Consider the following 27,498-nt stretch of genomic DNA (forward strand, 5'->3'; position numbering starts at 1 on the left):
TTATGATATTTAAATGGTTTTGGGTGAATCTGGTTGAAATTTTGCAACAATATTGAAAAAAATGTCTTTTAGTTCGTTTTAACCTGGAAAAAAAATGTCCGCACAGAGAACCAAAATAGACATCAACTTTTGAGAGCTAGCGTTAATTTTAATTAATGGCCTCCATTTTTCGCTAGCATTTTTTTTCCAGACGGCACTTTAGTGACTGCCCCTCGGAATGGGTGCCACTTGTTGACAAATTGCCACTCACACTGTCTTTAATGTTGGAGTAATTATGGAATTAGCAAAAAAAAATGGCAAATCTTCACCAGCGCCAACAATTCTCCAGACCGACTAATGACCACTTAACGCTATAAGGGGAGCGATGCTAATGAGTTAATTGCAGACCTGCACCAAGATAGTTTGTTAAAAGGTGGGAACAACCATCCATCAACTTGACAACTTGCCTCACCTGTAACATTTGTTACTTTGACCCAGCAATGCAAATAAAAGATAAATGTAACGCCATCTGTCAAACCAATCATTCCCACCTTCTCGCAACCACCTTGGTTGCGATTGGTTCGCAGGGTACACGCAAAATTGCGCTCAACTGTTTGCTAAGCAAACACTGGAAACTAATTAATCAAAAGCAAACACGCGCGCGCTTGATTGCATCAACTCTCTCCCCAAGCTTGATCCAATCCGACATCAACTTGCCGCAAGTTCTAGCCAAGATGTCTAAAGGAGGGTGCGGGGTCAAAAGTCCTGCAAGTCAGGAAGGCAAAGTGTTGATGTTTCCCATTCCCCCCCTCTTGCCCAACCAAACCAAGAGTGCTTAATGGCGGGAGGAAGCAGGGCAAAAGTCAAGTCATTAGTAAATGTCGTTTCGCTTTAGTTTTCGCAGTTCTTTCTTTTGCCGTTTTCTTGGGTGGGAATTCCTCAGAAAAGCGTCAGTAAGCAGCTGTCATTTATAATTAAATCTCTCCCGCTCTCGGCCCCATTTTGCTGCCGACTTTAAGATCTTAGTGGGGACTCATTTGACTCGAGGGGAAACTTTCGCACAAACTGACGGGAGGTAAAAAGGTCCGGTGTCAAAGGGGAAGTTATTGTGGATTTAGCTCGTAGCTGGATTTTCTGGCATCTTCTCGCGGTCATTGGTAACGGTCGTGGATAGACCTAGGGGTTCCCAGTTGGAGTGAAAAAAATCAATTTATAGAAAAATTATGGATTACAATTTTGCTTTTTTATCACTTCTCCGACATCAGGAATAATTGTTTGAACATGCTCGCAATTTTTTTATTCGGTCGGAAAAATATTATTTTTCTTGAAAAAACTTTCATTTTTAATCACATGATCACCCCTAATTATGGCTCGATGCCGCCATCATGCGACCGCGTGCTCCGTTTGTTTGTCAACAAAGCTGCAGCTGGACGGTGAGACGAAGTGAGGGGGGAAGAGATTTTGACATTTTTATGCCCGCATCTGGCCCGCCGCCTATTTCGTCGGTTACTGAGCCGCCGGTCGTTTCCAGTGACCGAGTCCAGCTAGGTACTGATCGTACAATATCCATTTGTACGACATTTGAAAGTTGGAAGAATGAGAGTTGAAGTGTTGGCAACAGGAAAGGTTAATTTCAATTGAAATCGTTTGCTATTGCTACTGAAAGTCAGATATTACTCAAAATTGGGTAGTCTTAGTGGAGGTCAAACTATACCTAAATGTCAAGAACAACTTGTCAGTTTCTTCTCTTTATTTATGCTAAAAAGAAGAAAAAAAAAGAATATTAAGACAACACCATTTAATTGCAAACAATAGATTTTTCCTTGGGGCCCAGTTCAAGCAGATAGTCCCTCCGGTGCTGTCTTGTTTTGAAAAGGGTTTCCCGCTTTGAACCCCAAATCAACAGAAGCCCCTCTCAAAGCAGGTCTGCAAAATGCTCCTGTCAGACGATGCCTGCTTCTGACGTTTCGTTCGCACTTTACGCCTACTTTGTTGACAAGCTCTGTTTTGCCATAGAATCGCCCAGGTTTGTTTGGGTTTCCTTTTTTCCAACCATCTGTTGAGGAAAAATTTACGAACAAGAATCAAATTTCCGCACCGGTGGTGGTTTCTTCCTACTCTGACGTGTGCGTAGGTGGACGCACCAGATACGACTGGGTCAAATCGGAAAGGTGCTATTTCCGGACACTTTTGGAGGCGGAGACATGCCGGACAATGAGACGGAACAAATATGTTTGTTTATTTTGAAAATCATCAAATTCACCTGATCGTGTACCAAACTGTCAATGATACACTCTTACGTCATATGGCAGACTTTTAAAAAATATAACCCAGGCACGTGTAAACAAAGTCTAATTGGCTGTGGCGGAAGGGACCGGACGGGCTGTCAAGGGAACCGAGTGTTTCACCTGGAACGGGAAGGCAATTTGGGATTCCTGCGATTTGGGGCAAAGTGAGAAAGGTGAGGAAACAATAACACCACCGGAAGCAGCAGCAGGACAATGTGAGAAGATGGTTTCGAAGAAGGGATTTTCATTTCCCGGGAATGTTTTGTCGGGTGGAGATGGAGAGGGGAGAATGGGACGACGCAATCTGATTTTTTTTTCAGATTTTCTGGAGTGGATGTTTTTGCAGTGAACAGATTTTTATTTAATTGTCGGATTAGTACTGAGGAGATTTTGGGAATTGAGGGAGAAGATAAAATAAGTCAGGAAATCTTTCCAAGAAAAAAATGCTAACTTTGCTGAAAGGGACTTCTCAATGTTGAGCAATTCAAAATTAGTGTGTACAATTGACAGTATCTCAGTATTGCATTTTTCATCAAATTAAAAAGGCTTCTTTTTTATTTTGTTTTAAGGATTGATCACAAAAGTTGTAGGTAAGATCAGAATACCTGTAAATTTTCCCAAAATTTACAGAATCCAATTTGAGGTGACAGTACGTGACAGACAAGGCAGTCCAAGTGTGGGTGCAAACTTTCGCCAAGTGAAATTCCCGGGCCAAATCTATTTTTGACTTCACCAGGAAATAACTCGCCAACTCGAATGAACTATGGTTGCAGTGCGAGGGCCACCATGATACCATATCGATACTAAATCAGCAGTTGACTACTGTCGCGAGAAATCGAACATTTCCGTGCACTCACACATTCCAGCATTGTTATGTCACTCTGTTGCCAGCGAGCTTCGCGGGGAGTTTTATCTACCGTATTCCGGAAGAATTTGAATTGTAATACTTGTATTTGTCATTCTCCATACATTTACTAAATTTTGGATAAAAATTAATTGAAATCTTGAGATAAACTTTACCCCAACCACTATTTTATTTTGTTATCGTGTAAACAATGAACCAGAGCTGTCAAAATACACTTTAAATTTGAGTAAATTCAACATTAACTAGAAATGTCAAAAATACACAAGTATATTCCAGTTAGTCCAATTGAGTTTTTGGAACCAACGCTGTCAAAATACACGCTAAATTTGAATATATTAGTCATCGCGTGATCAACCATTCCGGAACAATTTGATTTAGTCAATTTTGTTTAAAATTACCTCGAAATCATAAGATAAACTTACCCCGCACCCTTCAATTTTAGTATTACCGTGTAAAGGATAAACCAGAGCTGTCAAAATGCACTCTAAACAGACTCAGCAAATCATTATGTTTAGTTAGTGTGCAACCAGAGATGTCAAAAATACACACTAAATTCCAGAAACCTTAATTAGAGTTTTTACATTTTTTTAAATTGAGCCAATGCTGAAAAAATATTGAGCGAGTTGTGGCGCTCTAACCACGGCAAATAGTGTCCAGGGCATTTGTGGAAATACAATGTCCCATCCTCGAGGGTCCCGGAGCACCAAAACTTCTTAGCATGGTGGCTTCCAACGATTTATTGCCTAAACAAACAGGAACGTGAGCGGGGGATCCCCACGTTTCTTCCTCCCCTGTAGATTCAGAACTGTATTGCTGTTTAAACATTCGTGTTCAAACTCAATCCAATTCAACGAATCATCTTTGCGGTAAACTTTACGCAGTTGGCCTGGCCGTTTTAACGTTTTGTGATGTTTCAAGGCAATTTATTGCATTGGGGCACTGCAAATGTTAATATTGACAAGAGGATGCTAGGCGTTAATCAACCTAAGGCATTTTCCAGGATGCCCTCGAAAGACTGGCTGCGCTAGGGTTAGATTAGATTAGATTAGATTAGATTGAGCCAATGCTGAAAAAATACACTCTAAATTTGAATGAATTAATCATGGCGGTGACCAATCCCAGATGTCAACAATACACACTAAACTGCAGTTTTGAGCTTTTAAATCTTTTTTTTTCAATTTCAAAAGTTAAACACAACTCCGCTCAACGGTCTCGTAGTCACTCACTCGCGACAGAAACGATTTGCCAACACGATGGCTTGGCCACGTCACGTGGTGCGGTTGCATCTGCTTCAGAGAAGGAAGCGCCCACGCCAAGCGCCGTTCCGGGCATAAATTTTCCGGGCCGGACTGATTTGAATATCCCTATTGCGCGAGAGTGGCGCCACCAGAACGCCCACACTCGCTGGAAAGAAGGGTTCAAATATACAAAAATATTTAAACAAAAATTGAATTCAATTTGAAAAGATGCTACTTAAGTTTAATTCAGTGTGTACGATTTTTACGTTCTTTCTGTAAGCGTGTTTATTGACAGCTACTTAGCGTCACGAGCAAAACTCAACTGTCAAATAATCTTGATCGGCTAGCAACAGCACAACAACACCTATTTTGAAGGTTAAACTTCGAGTAAACAATTCACCAAACGAATGTTCTTGTCACGTAATTCGTCCACCCGAAAAAAAAATGTGAACAGCAAACACCACTTAGTTTCCTCTTGTTGACCTGTCACACAATTGGTCCTTCCCCCGCCCGCGTCACTTGACGAATGTAGCTGTCAAAAAAACTTAACGAATCGATCATCAAAAGCGAAAAAAGGAACGGGGGGGCAATAAACATCACCGAACGCGACAAACAACATTTTTTTCCCGGAAGAAAGCTTCACATTAAGGGCAATCCCAGGTTGACGAGCCGGAGGAGGAGATGAAGAAGGTAGGACAAAAATTACTTTCATTTTCTGTTTGGCATGACATGAGGGAGGAGGAAGAAGAAAAATCAATCAGCAAGAAAATATGAATTCCGAAAGGAAGGAAGATGGCGGCGGTGGGTGAACGGACGTCAATCAGGACAATATGGCGGCGGCGGCACCGCCTGCTACCACCCAAAATGGGCACGGAACGTAACGGAAGACGACGTGGGACGACGTGAACGTATCCGGAACGTGACACATACAAAAGGCACGAGCGGACGCGGTCTCTAATCAAGTAATAAAGCGCCCCCTGTGAAAGACTAGAGGAGCTGGCCATTTTGGGACCAGTCCAGCGGCGCGGGGAAACGGGAACAAAACGGCGCGTGAAAGTGATGACGATGAACGATGAGCTCGAGCTCACTTGCTCCGGCTGCTACTGGCCATGGTCATCACAGGCGAGACGTGGATCCCGGACCATAAAAGAAGAAGAAGAAGGAGCCGGAGTGTAATAATGGGCTGAATAGGACGAGCTCACAATCCGTCGGGACGGGACGGGCGATGAATGGACTCCACATGTGGCCGTTAACGGAAGAGAGTGCCACTTCTTCGGAAGCCGTCGGCGGAGGAAGGTGGACACAGGAAGGAAGTAGCGTATTGAATCACTCAATACACATGCGAGATAGAAAGGCATGGAGTCTATGTCGGATCTATAAGGGAAGAACAAGCGGGAAACCGTGATTGAATTGAGTGGGAAGGATATCGGTTACGGCTAGGACCGGGCCGAGCTGCCGAGACGTACAGAGGATTGATTCCTTGTGGTTTTTGTGAGTATGAAGCTCCGGATGCAGCTGACACTTGAACGTGGGCGAATATGAAGGCAGGTCATGAGATTGGTGATCTGGATGCTGGTAGACTATCAGTTGATTGAAGTAGATTACAGAATGGTTTTTGGTTGGAAGTGAAATGTTCAATTAAGGTTAGAATGTAAAACATGTTGTCTATGAAGTACTGAGCAGCTGTAACTGTAACCTTGTACAAGATGTTATTACACATGCAGCTTTGAGAGTTTCCAGATTAATACATTTTGTTCAAGAAGTTGATAATTGTTAGTTTTAGGATTTAAGCTGTTCAAATTTAACATTTTTGATTCAAAATTTGGCACTGAAGATATAAAATTCACTTGATGAGAAATCGTCGTTGCCGTAAACTTAACGCAGTAGTCCTGGCTATTTTGACGTTTGTGATGTAAAGTTATTGTTAGACAAGTTCATTGTATCAGCAAATTCCGCATCAATTTAGAAAATTTAAAGAATTTCAAGAATCTTAAGAATTTTAAGAATCTTAAGAATTTTAAGAATTTTAAGAATTTTAAGAATCTTAAGAATTTTAAGAATTTTAAGAATTTTAAGAATTTTAAGAATTTTTAGAATTTTTAGAATTTTAAGAATTTTAAGAATTTTAAGAATTTTAAGAATTTTAAGAATTTTAAGAATTTTAAGAATTTTAAGAATTTTAAGAATTTTAAGAATTTTAAGAATTTTAAGAATTTTAAGAATTTTAAGAATTTTAAGAATTTTAAGAATTTTAAGAATTTTAAAATTTTTAAGAATTTTAAGAATTTAAAGAATGTAAAGAATTTAAAGAATTTAAAGAATTTAAAGAATGTAAAGAATTTAAAGAATTTAAAGAATGTAAAGAATTTAAAGAATTTTAAGAATTTAAAGAATTTTAAGAATTTTAAGAATTTTAAGAACTTTAGATTTTTTTGCTATGAATGTAATGTCCTACGCGGTATTTCCAGGCGTAAAGCGATAAAGTGACAAAATCTCGGAAGGCACTGGTATTGACAAAAATGTAAAGACCATGTATGATTATACGTTTTGTTAAGCTCGCATTGATATTTTTAGTTTCATAGTATAACTCCAGCTAATCCATCAATAACCGAGTAGCAACCATGCTCAAAATAATGATGCCAAATTTTATCAGAAAAACTAGAAACAATGTCAACTGACTCAAGCGTCAAAACCACCCTCACCGTACAGCTAATTACTGTCTCAATTAATCTTCCAAACTTTCGCAAGAAAGCCATCGTCATCGTCGTTCTTTCGTCCTCGAGACCGTGCTTATCTCAAACCGAGTCAGTCCACTTCTGATGTCTGGCCGGACCAAGATAACATGTAAACACAACGAGTGCCGCCGCCATCTTTTCTCTTTACACTCTTATTCTTCCAAGCTGGCAACCCTCGACTCATTTGCGCGCTCGTTAATCCGATTAGTGTTGCCAATAAAATTAGCATAATTACCCACTCCTACTGCCACAGTCCCCCACTTGACCGGGGTCAACATTATTAACCTTCCACCGAGAGTGGGGGTACTAAATTCGTCCCGGGGACTAATTTCCCGGCGGCCGGAAGTTGGCACGAAAATGGCCCGGAAAAGTGCGCGCGACTAATCTTAATTAATGGTAAATTGACGCTGCGAGGGAAACAACAACGGCCAAACCGCAACCACCGCGGACAAATTTCCGCCCGGGAATTTCTAGCTGGCCAGTTTATGAAATTTTAATTATTTTCGATGGGAAGACCAAGATGAGATTATGTAGGTGGGAACGTCATTTTTTATATTTCTAAAATTAAGCTTCAAAGTTTTTGTTATTACAATTTGTTTAAGAGCACTGAGAAATTCAAAAATCATTTAACTCAAATTTAAGATTTAATACCCACCATTTTACGTAAACCTTGGTTCAAATCCATTAGTCGTCAATAACGACTGAGTAATTGATTTTAATCACGATCAAATTTCCATCGGGTGTTTCTACCTGACATATTTTTATATTTTCGATGGCTAGCCCAAGATAAAATAGTGTGGGTGGGAACGTTGATATTTGTTTCAGACTTAAGTTCAATTTTTGAATAGATTTTTTTAAACAACGGAAAAATTCCAAATGCTTTAAACTCAAAATAACTAATATATTCCCACCTTATTCTCATCACCTTGACCAAACCTATTAAGCGTCAGTAACGACTGTGTAATTGATTTTTCACGTTCCCCGTGGATCCATTTATCCGCGCCGGAAGGCTAATTGATTTATGAGGCGTACCGCAATGCAACGGAGCAATTTTGTAGATCTAATTCAATTTGCTGGGAAATGTTTTCATTGTCTGCTTGGTTAAAAAATATATTTTTTTGTTATTTAATTTTAGTTTTTTACAGGTTTACTCTAGGCATTTTATTTTTTTCAATTTAATAACTTTTTTTTGTGGTTTCCATGCAAAACTTTGACGTGTGGCGTCCAATAACTGTGATTAAAAATGCCAACAATTTATCTTCCTGGCATCGTTTCCGAAAAAAGCAATATTGCCGAAAAATAAACCCACGCAACAGTCCCGAACTATGTGGATCAACAAGAAGAGGAGCAAAAAACAACTGAAATCCCCGTTATCGCAAGCAACACATCCCATCAGGATTTTCACCTGACCAGAAAACCACCTGCCCACATACACTCATGCACACACACACACATCGGGCAGCCATCCTGTAAAAACCATAATCTTCTCGTCAAAAAAGCAAAACCAAACCACAACCGAGAAGCCCTCTTGACAAAGTTCCAAAACCAACTCGTTCGCTTTTTTCGCACTTTTTCAAAATTCCCAAAATTTGCCTTCCTCCGTCGCGTTACACGGTAAAACCAAACCACCCACTCACACACACACATTGCTTTTTATTAATACCAACCGGGGGCGTTCTTTCTGAGCTGAAATCGAAGCGCGTGCGATATTGACTTTCCACGAAAAAAAAACACGCAATTTTGCCTGTACGGCAAAGTTTTTCCTCCGAAATTTGCCAGCGTGGCAATTTCGACGTGGGAATCGCGGAATGTGCTGGGCCGCTTTGAAGAGCAGTTCAAACACAAACTTTTCCACCGCGCTGATTGATGTTTGATCAATGGAGAGTAAAGTTGATTGATTGAAAGCGTGTGTCGATTCCCACCTTCTATTCACCAATCCTGAACCAGAGTGTCAGACGTTCTGTCTGACGTTCCCACCTTTGTCCCACTCACCTTGCCGCCGTCGTCACCGCTGTCACTGGGCTTCCTCTCGACGCGCTCCGTCGTCGGCTTGGCGTTGTCACCATCTGCAAAGCAAAAACAATCCGTTAGTGTGTTCATGACCACAATGAAATCTCAAGACAGGGATGGCGGCCCAAATATTTCTGCAAACAAAAGAAAATCCCACCCGAGTGTGAATTCACATTTTCACCAGAGCAAAAGTGACTATTATTTTGCCCTCCCACCCCCTCGACATTACACGGTTGGTTTGGCTTCGTAACGAACGGTGTGGTTCTGGACGCCTGAAGGAACCCGCCGGAACCGGCGATGCAGAAGAACCCTTTTTCCTTTTCTTGGGCAGGGCGCGTGGTGGAGGCGCTACGCGCGATGCACACGTTTGTGTAAGTGGGACACGTGGTTTGCGGCAAAACTTACCACAGCATTAGTGGAAGTGGGTTTTACGGGAGATTGTGGCCGATTTGGGCTGAATTTTGCGAAATTTGTTGAAGTGACAGCTTGTTCTCACCTAATTTTAGTTATCTTGGTCACTCTCATTTTGGATTACCCGATTTAGAAAAAATTGGAACTTACCCAAAACTGAGAAATTGGATGCCATTTTTTCTTCAAATCCCTCAATGTTTACAAAATTTGACCCTACTCAGAAATGAGTAAACTAGGCATCTGCCAGATTTAAGTGAATTCCACTCAGAACTCAAAACTGAGTTAAATTCACGCAAATATGTCAGATTCCTCATTTACTCACTTCTGAGTAAGCTTTAACGAAAGCTGATTGATTTGAAATGATAGTTTAAATCAAAACATTGTCTACACCAGCGATTCTCAACGGGGGTACCGGGGCTACTTGATTTACATGGTAGGGGGTACCAACCTAGAAGAAGGTTGAGAATCGCTGGTCTACACGCTCTTAGAAGTTTCTACAATTTATGTCTTTAAAATAACCCAATTTTAAAATGAATTATTTTGAAACGAAATTGTTTACGAAATAACTTTAAAGAACCCCAACTTCGGCAAATCCTTCCCGAAAATTCCACCAAACTTGTGCAAATCTTGGAACTGAAGTCGTGGTTTACTTTTAGTCCCACTTCCAGAAGATCCTTCCCCCCAAATAGCAGATACAAAACTAACGAGACAAGACAAGGACAAGCTGGCTGCTGCTGATGGTGCTCCGGGGTTCCAGAGTGGATTTAGTCAAGTGTGATTCTCGGACCCGGCCGCGAAGGATCCTCACCGCCGCCGCCACAACCACCAGGTTGATGGGTTTCTTGATGGCGAGGAAGTGGTTCGCAAACACCGAAGTGCTGCTTCTGCATAAGAAAGATACCCCGGCACTCGAGAATAATGATCCACGGGGAAGTTCTTAATCACGCACTGAAGCGGGTTGTTTGAAGAGTTGGGTGTCGAGCGAGTATTTACGGAAGAGTGAAGCTTTTATCCTAATTTGGTGGAATTTGGACCGGAATGAATTGCACTGGCAACACTGGATTGGATTGACTGAGGTGTAACTGTTTCGTGGCAAAGACTGGCTTTCCACAAATGAACTCAATTTAGACTTAGTCACGCTTCAGCAGACAATTTGTAGCCGCAAATTGTAATATATTGTCCTGACAGCTAGAAGATGCACGCAGTAGATTGCAACCATACAATTTATAGTTATTTTTTCACAATTTTTCACTAAAACTGTCCAAACACATCAGGAACTCTTATTTGAAGATATACTTCCACCCAAAACTACTCAGATTTCTTCGAAACAAAACTTTACTCATGAATAAGACCTAAATGAAGGTTACCTAAATCTGACACTTGCCATACAACTCAATTTTGAGTATGTTCAGTTTTGACAAAATCTAGGTGAGATTTACTTAAATCTGAACTTGGCGACAGAACCCACTTCTGAGTAAGATCATATTTGAAATCATAGTCAATTTTACCCAAATCTGACATTTGTCATACAACTAATTTTTTGGGTAAGTTTGATTTCGAAGAGATCTGGGTAAATTTTGGGTAAATTTAGATGAGCATGTAAGAATTTTTCCGTGTTTCACTTCCTTGGACTCTATTTTCAAATCTTGAGAAAATGTTGCACACATTTTTCCTCCTTCAGCAGTCACGGCTTGCTTTGAGCAGAGGGATGTGGGAAGGCATTTTTCAAAAGGATGCACAAAAAGACCCCAACTGATGAGAGGCCAGATTTCATGTGGTTCACGTGAGTTTTTTTCTTCACAAAAAGCTGGGCCGTTTCAAGTAAGCGTGCATGGAAGCACGTTAACGGGGGATGGAAAATATTATTTATGGTGTGTTGTGCGGGGAATAGTGAGTGTGTTTGCCTGCTATTTTTGCAAGAAAATGATGAAAAATTACTGTGGTAGCTTGATGGAGGGAAAAGGTGTAGAAAAAAAGCAAGCATAAAGGGTCTGATGGTGTGTGAAATATGGTGGCCGTTTGTTCGTGAGTCTGCTGGAAAATTGGCTTCTTTTCATTTGGTTGAAGGTTTTCCACGTGGTTTTATGCAGTTCTCAACATTTTTTTGCGAAAAAAAAATATTGCAGGAAAACTAAATTATATTGACTATGTTGTGTTTAGCGTGTAGAACAAAATGTAAACAAACATTGCGATTAGAATTTTACAAAATGCTTCGTTTGACAGTTACCAAAGTACATGAATACAATAAGGTAATGCTGACATGGAAAAAATTGTCTGAAAGAGTCTAAAATGTTCACGTTTCTTAAATCTACATATAAATTTAAATTTATCCAACTTACTTCATATTATTCATGTATATCTCGACAGTTACCTCAATTAAATGTAGAAATTCTTTCTTAAAAGACGCAGCCAAGGTCAATAAACATGGATGCAACTAAAATTTCACTATCAGATTGTCAACATTAGGCCATGTTCCCTCGTTCGAAATCACTCAATTTTCGTCAACACTGGAGTCACAGAGTAGCTAAGAGGGAACACCCGTATTTTTTTCAGTTCTGAACTTGAATCACTTTTCGTAAAATTTATCAAAATCTGAGATTTAGTCTCAAATTTATTAACCCTTTAAGTACCACGTGGAAATTTAATATTCAAAAAATCATATCTTGGCTCAAACACAACCAATTTTTGATGTTTTGGGCTTGTTCGCTCAGGATTTTAATACGGAACACGATGCAATCGGAAAAATCCGGATTCCGGTTCCCTGGCCGGAGATATTCCGGATTTCCCAGGGCCAGATTGGGGCTACGATAGCCTGGTCATTTTTCTGATTACAAAAACCATCCAAAAAAGATGAAAACGAGTGAAATACTATGAAATTTTATCATCTGCAGTCAAACGAAGGCCATTTTATTGAACTAGAACCATGTTGGACACGGGGAACCCGGTCAATAACCTGGGACCGGTTCCAGGGTCCCGGCCATCATCCGAATATATGGCCAGTACACTTTTCTTGTCCAAAGTGGGCATGCGACATGTCTATGTTCGTGAAATTGTATCACAAGTTCAAAAAGACTAATCCATTGCCAATCGGACCAACTGTGGCCACCCGGAACCGATTCCAGGGTTCCGGCCATAATCCGAATATATGGCCAATACACTTTTCTTGTCCAAAGTGGGCATGCGACATGTCTATGTTCATGAAATTGTGTAAAAAGTTCGAAAAAACTAATGCAAAACCAAACGGACCGACTGTGGCCACCCGGAACCGGTTCCAGGGTCCCGGCCTAATCCGAATATATGGCCAATACACTTTTCTTGTCCAAAGTGGGCATGCGACATGTCTATGTACATGAAATTGTATCACAAGTTCAAAAAGACTAACCCATTGCCAATCGGACCAACTGTGGCCACCCGGAACCGGTTCCAGGGTTCCGGCCATAATCCGAATATATGGCCAATACACTTTTCTTGTCCAAAGTGGGCATGCGACATGTCTATGTTCATGAAATTGTGTAAAAAGTTCGAAAAAACTAATGCAAAACCAAACGGACCGACTGTGGCCACCCGGAACCGGTTCCAGGGTCCTGGCCATAATCCGAATATATGGCCAATACACTTTTCTTGTCCAAAGTGGGCATGCGACATGTCTATGTACATGAAATTGTATCACAAGTTCAAAAAGACTAACCCATTGCCAATCGGACCAACTGTGGCCACCCGGAACCGGTTCCAGGGTTCCGGCCATAATCCGAATATATGGCCAGTACACTCTTCTTGTCCAAAGTGGGCATGCGACATGTCTATGTTCATGAAATTGTATCACAAGTTCAAAAAGACCTTTTTTGTCAATCGGACCGACTGTGGCCGACCGGAACCGGTTCCACGATATGGCCTATACCTTTTTCATGTCCAAAGTGGGCATGCGACATGTCTATGTTCATGAAATTGTGTCAAATCAAAATCAAATTATTCGCTCTACAGCATTGCCTTGGCGTTCTCGATTGCGAGATTCCTACTCGAAACTAGGTGTTCGAAGGCTTGATTGTTGAGGCAATTGCAAACCTCTTTTTACACCTTAGCTTCCATCCACCCCGGGATTCGAACTGACGACCTTTGGATTGTTAGTCCAACTGCCTACCAGCAACTCCACCGAGACAGGACCCAGAGAGACGACTTCAACACCTGGACTGAGCTAACGACCTAACCTCTTTGGTTAGACCGGGGCCAACATTTACTTCCCCATCCGACGGAAGGCGTGATCAGACAAATCTCGTCTCGAAAAATGCCACCGGGACCTCTGGGATCGAACCCAGGCCGACTGGGTGAGAGGCAACCACGCTGGCCACTACACCACGTTCCCGCCAAATTGAAATTGTGTAACAAGTTCAAAAAAACTAACTAATTATAAAATTATAAAATTATAAAATTATAAAATTATAAAATTATAAAATTATAAAATTATAAAATTATAAAATTATAAAATTATAAAATTATAAAATTATAAAATTATAAAATTATAAAATTATAAAATTATAAAATTATAAAATTATAAAATTATAAAATTATAAAATTATAAAATTATAAAATTATAAAATTATAAAATTATAAAATTATAAAATTATAAAATTATAAAATTATAAAATTATAAAATTATAAAATTATAAAATTATAAAATTATAAAATTATAAAATTATAAAATTATAAAATTATAAAATTATAAAATTATAAAATTATAAAATTATAAAATTATAAAATTATAAAATTATAAAATTATAAAATTATAAAATTATAAAATTATAAAATTATAAAATTATAAAATTATAAAATTATAAAATTATAAAATTATAAAATTATAAAATTATAAAATTATAAAATTATAAAATTATAAAATTATAAAATTATAAAATTATAAAATTATAAAATTATAAAATTATAAAATTATAAAATTATAAAATTATAAAATTATAAAATTATAAAATTATAAAATTATAAAATTATAAAATTATAAAATTATAAAATTATAAAATTATAAAATTATAAAATTATAAAATTATAAAATTATAAAATTATAAAATTATAAAATTATAAAATTATAAAATTATAAAATTATAAAATTATAAAATTATAAAATTATAAAATTATAAAATTATAAAATTATAAAATTATAAAATTATAAAATTATAAAATTATAAAATTATAAAATTATAAAATTATAAAATTATAAAATTATAAAATTATAAAATTATAAAATTATAAAATTATAAAATTATAAAATTATAAAATTATAAAATTATAAAATTATAAAATTATAAAATTATAAAATTATAAAATTATAAAATTATAAAATTATAAAATTATAAAATTATAAAATTATAAAATTATAAAATTATAAAATTATAAAATTATAAAATTATAAAATTATAAAATTATAAAATTATAAAATTATAAAATTATAAAATTATAAAATTATAAAATTATAAAATTATAAAATTATAAAATTATAAAATTATAAAATTATAAAATTATAAAATTATAAAATTATAAAATTATAAAATTATAAAATTATAAAATTATAAAATTATAAAATTATAAAATTATAAAATTATAAAATTATAAAATTATAAAATTATAAAATTATAAAATTATAAAATTATAAAATTATAAAATTATAAAATTATAAAATTATAAAATTATAAAATTATAAAATTATAAAATTATAAAATTATAAAATTATAAAATTATAAAATTATAAAATTATAAAATTATAAAATTATAAAATTATAAAATTATAAAATTATAAAATTATAAAATTATAAAATTATAAAATTATAAAATTATAAAATTATAAAATTATAAAATTATAAAATTATAAAATTATAAAATTATAAAATTATAAAATTATAAAATTATAAAATTATAAAATTATAAAATTATAAAATTATAAAATTATAAAATTATAAAATTATAAAATTATAAAATTATAAAATTATAAAATTATAAAATTATAAAATTATAAAATTATAAAATTATAAAATTATAAAATTATAAAATTATAAAATTATAAAATTATAAAATTATAAAATTATAAAATTATAAAATTATAAAATTATAAAATTATAAAATTATAAAATTATAAAATTATAAAATTATAAAATTATAAAATTATAAAATTATAAAATTATAAAATTATAAAATTATAAAATTATAAAATTATAAAATTATAAAATTATAAAATTATAAAATTATAAAATTATAAAATTATAAAATTATAAAATTATAAAATTATAAAATTATAAAATTATAAAATTATAAAATTATAAAATTATAAAATTATAAAATTATAAAATTATAAAATTATAAAATTATAAAATTATAAAATTATAAAATTATAAAATTATAAAATTATAAAATTATAAAATTATAAAATTATAAAATTATAAAATTATAAAATTATAAAATTATAAAATTATAAAATTATAAAATTATAAAATTATAAAATTATAAAATTATAAAATTATAAAATTATAAAATTATAAAATTATAAAATTATAAAATTATAAAATTATAAAATTATAAAATTATAAAATTATAAAATTATAAAATTATAAAATTATAAAATTATAAAATTATAAAATTATAAAATTATAAAATTATAAAATTATAAAATTATAAAATTATAAAATTATAAAATTATAAAATTATAAAATTATAAAATTATAAAATTATAAAATTATAAAATTATAAAATTATAAAATTATAAAATTATAAAATTATAAAATTATAAAATTATATAAAATATAAAATTATAAAATTATAAAATTATAAAATTATAAAATTATAAAATTATAAAATTATAAAATTATAAAATTATAAAATTATAAAATTATAAAATTATAAAATTATAAAATTATAAAATTATAAAATTATAAAATTATAAAATTATAAAATTATAAAATTATAAAATTATAAAATTATAAAATTATAAAATTATAAAATTATAAAATTATAAAATTATAAAATTATAAAATTATAAAATTATAAAATTATAAAATTATAAAATTATAAAATTATAAAATTATAAAATTATAAAATTATAAAATTATAAAATTATAAAATTATAAAATTATAAAATTATAAAATTATAAAATTATAAAATTATAAAATTATAAAATTATAAAATTATAAAATTATAAAATTATAAAATTATAAAATTATAAAATTATAAAATTATAAAATTATAAAATTATAAAATTATAAAATTATAAAATTATAAAATTATAAAATTATAAAATTATAAAATTATAAAATATATAAAATTATAAAATTATAAAATTATAAAATTATAAAATTATAAAATTATAAAATTATAAAATTATAAAATTATAAAATTATAAAATTATAAAATTATAAAATTATAAAATTATAAAATTATAAAATTATAAAATTATAAAATTATAAAATTATAAAATTATAAAATTATAAAATTATAAAATTATAAAATTATAAAATTATAAAATTATAAAATTATAAAATTATAAAATTATAAAATTATAAAATTATAAAATTATAAAATTATAAAATTATAAAATTATAAAATTATAAAATTATAAAATTATAAAATTATAAAATTATAAATAAAATTATAAAATTATAAAATTATAAAATTATAAAATTATAAAATTATAAAATTATAAAATTATAAAATTATAAAATTATAAAATTATAAAATTATAAAATTATAAAATTATAAAATTATAAAATTATAAAATTATAAAATTATAAAATTATAAAATTATAAAATTATAAAATTATAAAATTATAAATTATAAAATTATAAAATTATAAAATTATAAAATTATAAAATTATAAAATTATAAAATTATAAAATTATAAAATTATAAAATTATAAAATTATAAAATTATAAAATTATAAAATTATAAAATTATAAAATTATAAAATTATAAAATTATAAAATTATAAAATTATAAAATTATAAAATTATAAAATTATAAAATTATAAAATTATAAAATTATAAAATTATAAAATTATAAAATTATAAAATTATAAAATTATAAAATTATAAAATTATAAAATTATAAAATTATAAAATTATAAAATTATAAAATTATAAAATTATAAAATTATAAAATTATAAAATTATAAAATTATAAAATTATAAAATTATAAAATTATAAAATTATAAAATTATAAAATTATAAAATTATAAAATTATAAAATTATAAAATTATAAAATTATAAAATTATAAAATTATAAAATTATAAAATTATAAAATTATAAAATTATAAAATTATAAAATTATAAAATTATAAAATTATAAAATTATAAAATTATAAAATTATAAAATTATAAAATTATAAAATTATAAAATTATAAAATTATAAAATTATAAAATTATAAAATTATAAAATTATAAAATTATAAAATTATAAAATTATAAAATTATAAAATTATAAAATTATAAAATTATAAAATTATAAAATTATAAAATTATAAAATTATAAAATTATAAAATTATAAAATTATAAAATTATAAAATTATAAAATTATAAAATTATAAAATTATAAAATTATAAAATTATAAAATTATAAAATTATAAAATTATAAAATTATAAAATTATAAAATTATAAAATTATAAAATTATAAAATTATAAAATTATAAAATTATAAAATTATAAAATTATAAAATTATAAAATTATAAAATTATAAAATTATAAAATTATAAAATTATAAAATTATAAAATTATAAAATTATAAAATTATAAAATTATAAAATTATAAAATTATAAAATTATAAAATTATAAAATTATAAAATTATAAAATTATAAAATTATAAAATTATAAAATTATAAAATTATAAAATTATAAAATTATAAAATTATAAAATTATAAATTATAAAATTATAAAATTATAAAATTATAAAATTATAAAATTATAAAATTATAAAATTATAAAATTATAAAATTATAAAATTATAAAATTATAAAATTATAAAATTATAAAATTATAAAATTATAAAATTATAAAATTATAAAATTATAAAATTATAAAATTATAAAATTATAAAATTATAAAATTATAAAATTATAAAATTATAAAATTATAAAATTATAAAATTATAAAATTATAAAATTATAAAATTATAAAATTATAAAATTATAAAATTATAAAATTATAAAATTATAAAATTATAAAATTATAAAATTATAAAATTATAAAATTATAAAATTATAAAATTATAAAATTATAAAATTATAAAATTATAAAATTATAAAATTATAAAATTATAAAATTATAAAATTATAAAATTATAAAATTATAAAATTATAAAATTATAAAATTATAAAATTATAAAATTATAAAATTATAAAATTATAAAATTATAAAATTATAAAATTATAAAATTATAAAATTATAAAATTATAAAATTATAAAATTATAAAATTATAAAATTATAAAATTATAAAATTATAAAATTATAAAATTATAAAATTATAAAATTATAAAATTATAAAATTATAAAATTATAAAATTATAAAATTATAAAATTATAAAATTATAAAATTATAAAATTATAAAATTATAAAATTATAAAATTATAAAATTATAAAATTATAAAATTATAAAATTATAAAATTATAAAATATAAAATTATAAAATTATAAAATTATAAAATTATAAAATTATAAAATTATAAAATTATAAAATTATAAAATTATAAAATTATAAAATTATAAAATTATAAAATTATAAAATTATAAAATTATAAAATTATAAAATTATAAAATTATAAAATTATAAAATTATAAAATTATAAAATTATAAAATTATAAAATTATAAAATTATAAAATTATAAAATTATAAAATTATAAAATTATAAAATTATAAAATTATAAAATTATAAAATTATAAAATTATAAAATTATAAAATTATAAAATTATAAAATTATAAAATTATAAAATTATAAAATTATAAAATTATAAAATTATAAAATTATAAAATTATAAAATTATAAAATTATAAAATTATAAAATTATAAAATTATAAAATTATAAAATTATAAAATTATAAAATTATAAAATTATAAAATTATAAAATTATAAAATTATAAAATTATAAAATTATAAAATTATAAAATTATAAAATTATAAAATTATAAAATTATAAAATTATAAAATTATAAAATTATAAAATTATAAAATTATAAAATTATAAAATTATAAAATTATAAAATTATAAAATTATAAAATTATAAAATTATAAAATTATAAAATTATAAAATTATAAAATTATAAAATTATAAAATTATAAAATTATAAAATTATAAAATTATAAAATTATAAAATTATAAAATTATAAAATTATAAAATTATAAAATTATAAAATTATAAAATTATAAAATTATAAAATTATAAAATTATAAAATTATAAAATTATAAAATTATAAAATTATAAAATTATAAAATTATAAAATTATAAAATTATAAAATTATAAAATTATAAAATTATAAAATTATAAAATTATAAAATTATAAAATTATAAAATTATAAAATTATAAAATTATAAAATTATAAAATTATAAAATTATAAAATTATAAAATTATAAAATTATAAAATTATAAAATTATAAAATTATAAAATTATAAAATTATAAAATTATAAAATTATAAAATTATAAAATTATAAAATTATAAAATTATAAAATTATAAAATTATAAAATTATAAAATTATAAAATTATAAAATTATAAAATTATAAAATTATAAAATTATAAAATTATAAAATTATAAAATTATAAAATTATAAAATTATAAAATTATAAAATTATAAAATTATAAAATTATAAAATTATAAAATTATAAAATTATAAAATTATAAAATTATAAAATTATAAAATTATAAAATTATAAAATTATAAAATTATAAAATTATAAAATTATAAAATTATAAAATTATAAAATTATAAAATTATAAAATTATAAAATTATAAAATTATAAAATTATAAAATTATAAAATTATAAAATTATAAAATTATAAAATTATAAAATTATAAAATTATAAAATTATAAAATTATAAAATTATAAAATTATAAAATTATAAAATTATAAAATTATAAAATTATAAAATTATAAAATTATAAAATTATAAAATTATAAAATTATAAAATTATAAAATTATAAAATTATAAAATTATAAAATTATAAAATTATAAAATTATAAAATTATAAAATTATAAAATTATAAAATTATAAAATTATAAAATTATAAAATTATAAAATTATAAAATTATAAAATTATAAAATTATAAAATTATAAAATTATAAAATTATAAAATTATAAAATTATAAAATTATAAAATTATAAAATTATAAAATTATAAAATTATAAAATTATAAAATTATAAAATTATAAAATTATAAAATTATAAAATTATAAAATTATAAAATTATAAAATTATAAAATTATAAAATTATAAAATTATAAAATTATAAAATTATAAAATTATAAAATTATAAAATTATAAAATTATAAAATTATAAAATTATAAAATTATAAAATTATAAAATTATAAAATTATAAAATTATAAAATTATAAAATTATAAAATTATAAAATTATAAAATTATAAAATTATAAAATTATAAAATTATAAAATTATAAAATTATAAAATTATAAAATTATAAAATTATAAAATTATAAAATTATAAAATTATAAAATTATAAAATTATAAAATTATAAAATTATAAAATTATAAAATTATAAAATTATAAAATTATAAAATTATAAAATTATAAAATTATAAAATTATAAAATTATAAAATTATAAAATTATAAAATTATAAAATTATAAAATTATAAAATTATAAAATTATAAAATTATAAAATTATAAAATTATAAAATTATAAAATTATAAAATTATAAAATTATAAAATTATAAAATTATAAAATTATAAAATTATAAAATTATAAAATTATAAAATTATAAAATTATAAAATTATAAAATTATAAAATTATAAAATTATAAAATTATAAAATTATAAAATTATAAAATTATAAAATTATAAAATTATAAAATTATAAAATTATAAAATTATAAAATTATAAAATTATAAAATTATAAAATTATAAAATTATAAAATTATAAAATTATAAAATTATAAAATTATAAAATTATAAAATTATAAAATTATAAAATTATAAAATTATAAAATTATAAAATTATAAAATTATAAAATTATAAAATTATAAAATTATAAAATTATAAAATTATAAAATTATAAAATTATAAAATTATAAAATTATAAAATTATAAAATTATAAAATTATAAAATTATAAAATTATAAAATTATAAAATTATAAAATTATAAAATTATAAAATTATAAAATTATAAAATTATAAAATTATAAAATTATAAAATTATAAAATTATAAAATTATAAAATTATAAAATTATAAAATTATAAAATTATAAAATTATAAAATTATAAAATTATAAAATTATAAAATTATAAAATTATAAAATTATAAAATTATAAAATTATAAAATTATAAAATTATAAAATTATAAAATTATAAAATTATAAAATTATAAAATTATAAAATTATAAAATTATAAAATTATAAAATTATAAAATTATAAAATTATAAAATTATAAAATTATAAAATTATAAAATTATAAAATTATAAAATTATAAAATTATAAAATTATAAAATTATAAAATTATAAAATTATAAAATTATAAAATTATAAAATTATAAAATTATAAAATTATAAAATTATAAAATTATAAAATTATAAAATTATAAAATTATAAAATTATAAAATTATAAATTAAGTGATTGTGAATTTCTTTGTAAAATTGACTCGATTTAGTAAACATGTCTTAGTCTTCGGCAAATGCCTAGTTTCGACATGAATACTAATGACCAAACTTTCGGATTTGGACAAAAAAAAAAAAGATACCGGTTGCAGATGGTCGGTTTCAATGAGTTAGTTTATTTGAAACTTGTAACACAATTTCATGAACATAGACATGTCACATGCCCACTTTGGGCAAGAAAAGTGTACTGGCCATATATTCGGATTTTGGCCGGAACCCTGGAACCGGTTCCGGGTGGCCACAGTCGGTCCGATTGGCAATGGGTTAGTCTTTTTGAACTTGTGATACAATTTTATGAGCATAGACATGTCGCATGCCCACTTTGGACAAGAAAAGTGTATTGGCCATATATTCGGATTATGGCCGGGACCCTGGAACCGGTTCCGGGTGGCCACAGTCGGTCCGATTGGCAATGGGTTAGTCTTTTTGAACTTGTGATACAATTTCATGAACATAGACATGTCACATACCCACTTTGGACAAGAAAAGTGTACTGGCCATATATTCGGATTTTGGCCGGAACCCTGGAACCGGTTCCGGGTGGCCACAGTCGGTCCGATTGGCAATGGGTTAGTCTTTTTGAACTTGTGATACAATTTCATGAACATAGACATGTCGCATGCCCACTTTGGACAAGAAAAGTGTACTGGCCATATATTCGGATTTTGGCCGGAACCCTGGAACCGGTTCGGGTGGCCACAGTCGGTCCGATTACTAATACTAATGACCAAACTTTCGGATTTGGACAAAAAAAAAAAAGATACCGGTTGCAGATGGTCGGTTTCAATGAGTTAGTTTATTTGAAACTTGTAACACAATTTTATGAGCATAGACATGTCGCATGCCCACTTTGGACAAGAAAAGTGTATTGGCCATATATTCGGATTATGGCCGGGACCCTGGAACCGGTTCCGGGTGGCCACAGTCGGTCCGATTGGCAATGGGTTAGTCTTTTTGAACTTGTGATACAATTTCATGAACATAGACATGTCACATACCCACTTTGGACAAGAAAAGTGTACTGGCCATATATTCGGATTTTGGCCGGAACCCTGGAACCGGTTCCGGGTGGCCACAGTCGGTCCGATTGGCAATGGGTTAGTCTTTTTGAACTTGTGATACAATTTCATGAACATAGACATGTCGCATGCCCACTTTGGACAAGAAAAGTGTACTGGCCATATATTCGGATTTTGGCCGGAACCCTGGAACCGGTTCCGGGTGGCCACAGTCGGTCCGATTACTAATACTAATGACCAAACTTTCGGATTTGGACAAAAAAAAAAAAGATACCGGTTGCAGATGGTCGGTTTCAATGAGTTAGTTTATTTGAAACTTGTAACACAATTTTATGAGCATAGACATGTCGCATGCCCACTTTGGACAAGAAAAGTGTATTGGCCATATATTCGGATTATGGCCGGGACCCTGGAACCGGTTCCGGGTGGCCACAGTCGGTCCGATTGGCAATGGGTTAGTCTTTTTGAACTTGTGATACAATTTCATGAACATAGACATGTCACATACCCACTTTGGACAAGAAAAGTGTACTGGCCATATATTCGGATTTTGGCCGGAACCCTGGAACCGGTTCCGGGTGGCCACAGTCGGTCCGATTGGCAATGGGTTAGTCTTTTTGAACTTGTGATACAATTTTATGAGCATAGACATGTCGCATGCCCACTTTGGGCAAGAAAAGTGTACTGGCCATATATTCGGATTTTGGCCGGAACCCTGGAACCGGTTCCGGGTGGCCACAGTCGGTCCGATTGGCAATGGATTAGTCTTTTTGAACTTGTGATACAATTTCATGAACATAGACATGTCACATGCCCACTTTGGGCAAGAAAAGTGTACTGGCCATATATTCGGATTTTGGCCGGAACCCTGGAACCGGTTCCGGGTGGCCACAGTCGGTCCGATTGGCAATGGGTTAGTCTTTTTGAACTTGTGATACAATTTTATGAGCATAGACATGTCGCATGCCCACTTTGGGCAAGAAAAGTGTATTGGCCATATATTCGGATTATGGCCGGGACCCTGGAACCGGTTCCGGGTGGCCACAGTCGGTCCGATTGGCAATGGATTAGTCTTTTTGAACTTGTGATACAATTTCATGAACATAGACATGTCACATGCCCACTTTGGGCAAGAAAAGTGTACTGGCCATATATTCGGATTTTGGCCGGAACCCTGGAACCGGTTCCGGGTGGCCACAGTCGGTCCGATTGGCAATGGGTTAGTCTTTTTGAACTTGTGATACAATTTTATGAGCATAGACATGTCGCATGCCCACTTTGGACAAGAAAAGTGTACTGGCCATATATTCGGATTATGGCCGGAACCCTGGAACCGGTTCCGGGTGGCCACAGTCGGTCCGATTGGCAATGGGTTAGTCTTTTTGAACTTGTGATACAATTTTATGAGCATAGACATGTCGCATGCCCACTTTGGACAAGAAAAGTGTATTGGCCATATATTCGGATTATGGCCGGGACCCTGGAACCGGTTCCGGGTGGCCACAGTTGGTCCGATTGGCAATGGGTTAGTCTTTTTGAACTTGTGATACAACTTCATGAACATAGACATGTCGCATGCCCACTTTGGACAAGAAAAGTGTACTGGCCATATATTCGGATTATGGCCGGAACCCTGGAACCGGTTCCGGGTGGCCACAGTCGGTCTGATTGGCAATGGATTAGTCTTTTTGAACTTGTGATACAATTTCATGAACATAGACATGTCGCATGCCCACTTTGGACAAGAAAAGTGTATTGGCCATATATTCGGAGTATGGCCGGAACCCTGGAACCGGTTCCGGGTGGCCACAGTTGGTCCGATTGGCAATGGATTAGTCTTTTTGAACTTGTGATACAATTTCATGAACATAGACATGTCGCATGCCCACTTTGGACAAGAAAAGTGTACTGGCCATATATTTGGATGCTGACCGGAACCCTGGAACCGGTCCCAGGTTACTGACCGGGTTCCCCGTGTCCAACATGGTTCTTGTTCAATAAAATGGCCTTCGTTTGACTGCAGATGATAAAATTTCATAGTATTTCACTCGTTTTCATCTTTTTTGGATGATTTTTGTAATCAGAAAAATGACCAGGCTAGCGTAGCCCCAATCTGGCCCTGGGAAATCCGGAATATCTCCGGCCAGGGAACCGGAATCCGGATTTTTCCGATTGCATCGTGTTCCGTATTAAAATCCTGAGCGAACAAGCCCAAAACATCGAAAATTGGTTGTGTTTGAGCCAAGATATGATTTTTTGAATATTAAATTTCCACGTGGTACTTAAAGGGTTAATTCATTATAACTTAACCTACTCAGGAATTAGTGGGGCAGATGTCATATTTGAGAGCATTTCACTTCGAATTTAACGAAAGTTGAATTAAATTCACCCCATTCTGACATTTGTTTGATTTACTCATTCCTGAGTTGATTCTCTTTTCGACAAAAACTGAGTGATTTAAAGTCGGAATTTAGCAAATATTAAGTTTTGGTTTTCATTTCGTGAAATACTTTTCAATTAGGTTGACAACAATTGATTTATTATTTTCAAGGAAACATAGACAAATTTTCAATACCGAACACAGATTTCCTTTCAATCCAAGAGCATTCAGAAAAGAAAACGTCAAACTGCCAAGGTAGTGCACGAAAAGGTGAACCAAGAAGCCACTCAAGGTAAAATTCGAAAAAGTTCCCACAGTAGGTAAAAATGTTCGTCTCTCTAACATGTATTTGTGTGTGTGAAAGTAGCACTAAAAATTTCAAATCACGTCCCACGTTTTTGATATGGAAACCTTCCCTTCTTCCTTCCAAGTCCCAGCCCAACCACAACAACCCTGGGCACCAGAGCAGAGCAGGGGTGGGAAAAGGTTGGTCGGGTCGGGCCATAATGATGGATTTCTGTTGCATCCCCCACCCCCTCGGATCACGAGCTTTCTTTTCAGTCGGTGTGCGAACGCGGACATAATAGCGGCGGGATCATTTGCCGCCATGTTCGGGTGGCAGGGGTGGGATTGTATGATGGATGAGGCTCCGGTGCGCAGGGGTGTATTTGAAAGCTGTTTTATTCGTAATTCTTTTCTGGGAATCGTGATTTCCCAGAAACAATCAGAGATGGGAATTTAATGTTATTTAGTTTATTTTATTTTTCATCAGGTTATTTAAAGTTTTTTTTTTAATAGTTTTTTTAAAGTAGTTCACACCCCTGCAAACCCCCTCCAACCGAGTGTCCGAGGCGGGCGCTGGAGTGTAAAACTTTTCAGAAAAGAAATTTGTTGACTCTTTTCCTGGCTTTCCCGCCTCTTCAATTTCACCGTGCTCCCCGACCAGGGCTGCCAACCTTTCATATAACGACGACGAGCGTGACTTGAGAGATGTATGCGCTCTGAAATGGTGATACGATGTACTTCTTCTTACTTTTTTGCAGGATCTATTCCTCCTCCTCCTCCTCCTCCTCCTCTTCTTCAGATACCAGTTGGAAGCGCTCTGATTTAATGACAGGGGACGGTCGTCGACGTTCCCTTTTACTTACCCGGGCAGGGTTGCCAGCAAAAAAAAAGGTAAATCGACTAAATCAATTCGAGCACGGAGAAACATATATATTTTCAACGGAAGGGACAAAAAATAAAGTGAGTGCAGATTCGTTAAGAGATTTCGTGATAACTTTTGGACTTTCAGCTTGGGTTTTTTCAGCGCCGTCACGCGAAGGACGCTTCCTCCCGCACTGACAGTTATGAATCTTATTTCATTAGGTAATCTGAATTGGAAGTGATTCAATTTGTGAGTGGCCGGTTTGGGTCGTTAGCGTCGGAGATGGGATAACGCGCTGATTTGCAGCGAATCTTGTTAATTTGAGTCAATTTGCGGTGCAATTTAGCAGAGACCACTCTGAATTTAACCCAATTTTGACTAACCATTGTGAGCGTGCTGTTTGACAGATTGGTCTTGTTGTCTTTTTGAAAATCATACACGCTTACTTTAAAAAAGGATAGTTTTGGGTGAAATGATTTTATTTTGACAGCAAAGTTTTTGTTCTTCCA

The 27,498-nt window shown here is 28.9% G+C and overlaps 1 protein-coding gene across 1 annotated transcript in view; it reads right to left on the reverse strand.

Moving 5' to 3' along the window:
• The window catches only part of LOC6032684, an 89,891-nt gene that overhangs the window by 12,229 nt on the left and 50,164 nt on the right, over window positions 1–27,498 (reverse strand). The window contains exon 2 of the mRNA XM_038255234.1: window positions 9,098–9,171. Coding sequence (XP_038111162.1) covers window positions 9,098–9,171 — 74 coding nt within the window. The remainder of the gene's footprint in view (window positions 1–9,097; window positions 9,172–27,498) is intronic.

Source organism: Culex quinquefasciatus, chromosome 1 (assembly GCF_015732765.1).
Source record: "Culex quinquefasciatus strain JHB chromosome 1, VPISU_Cqui_1.0_pri_paternal, whole genome shotgun sequence".
Classification (NCBI taxonomy): Eukaryota; Metazoa; Arthropoda; class Insecta; order Diptera; family Culicidae; genus Culex; species Culex quinquefasciatus.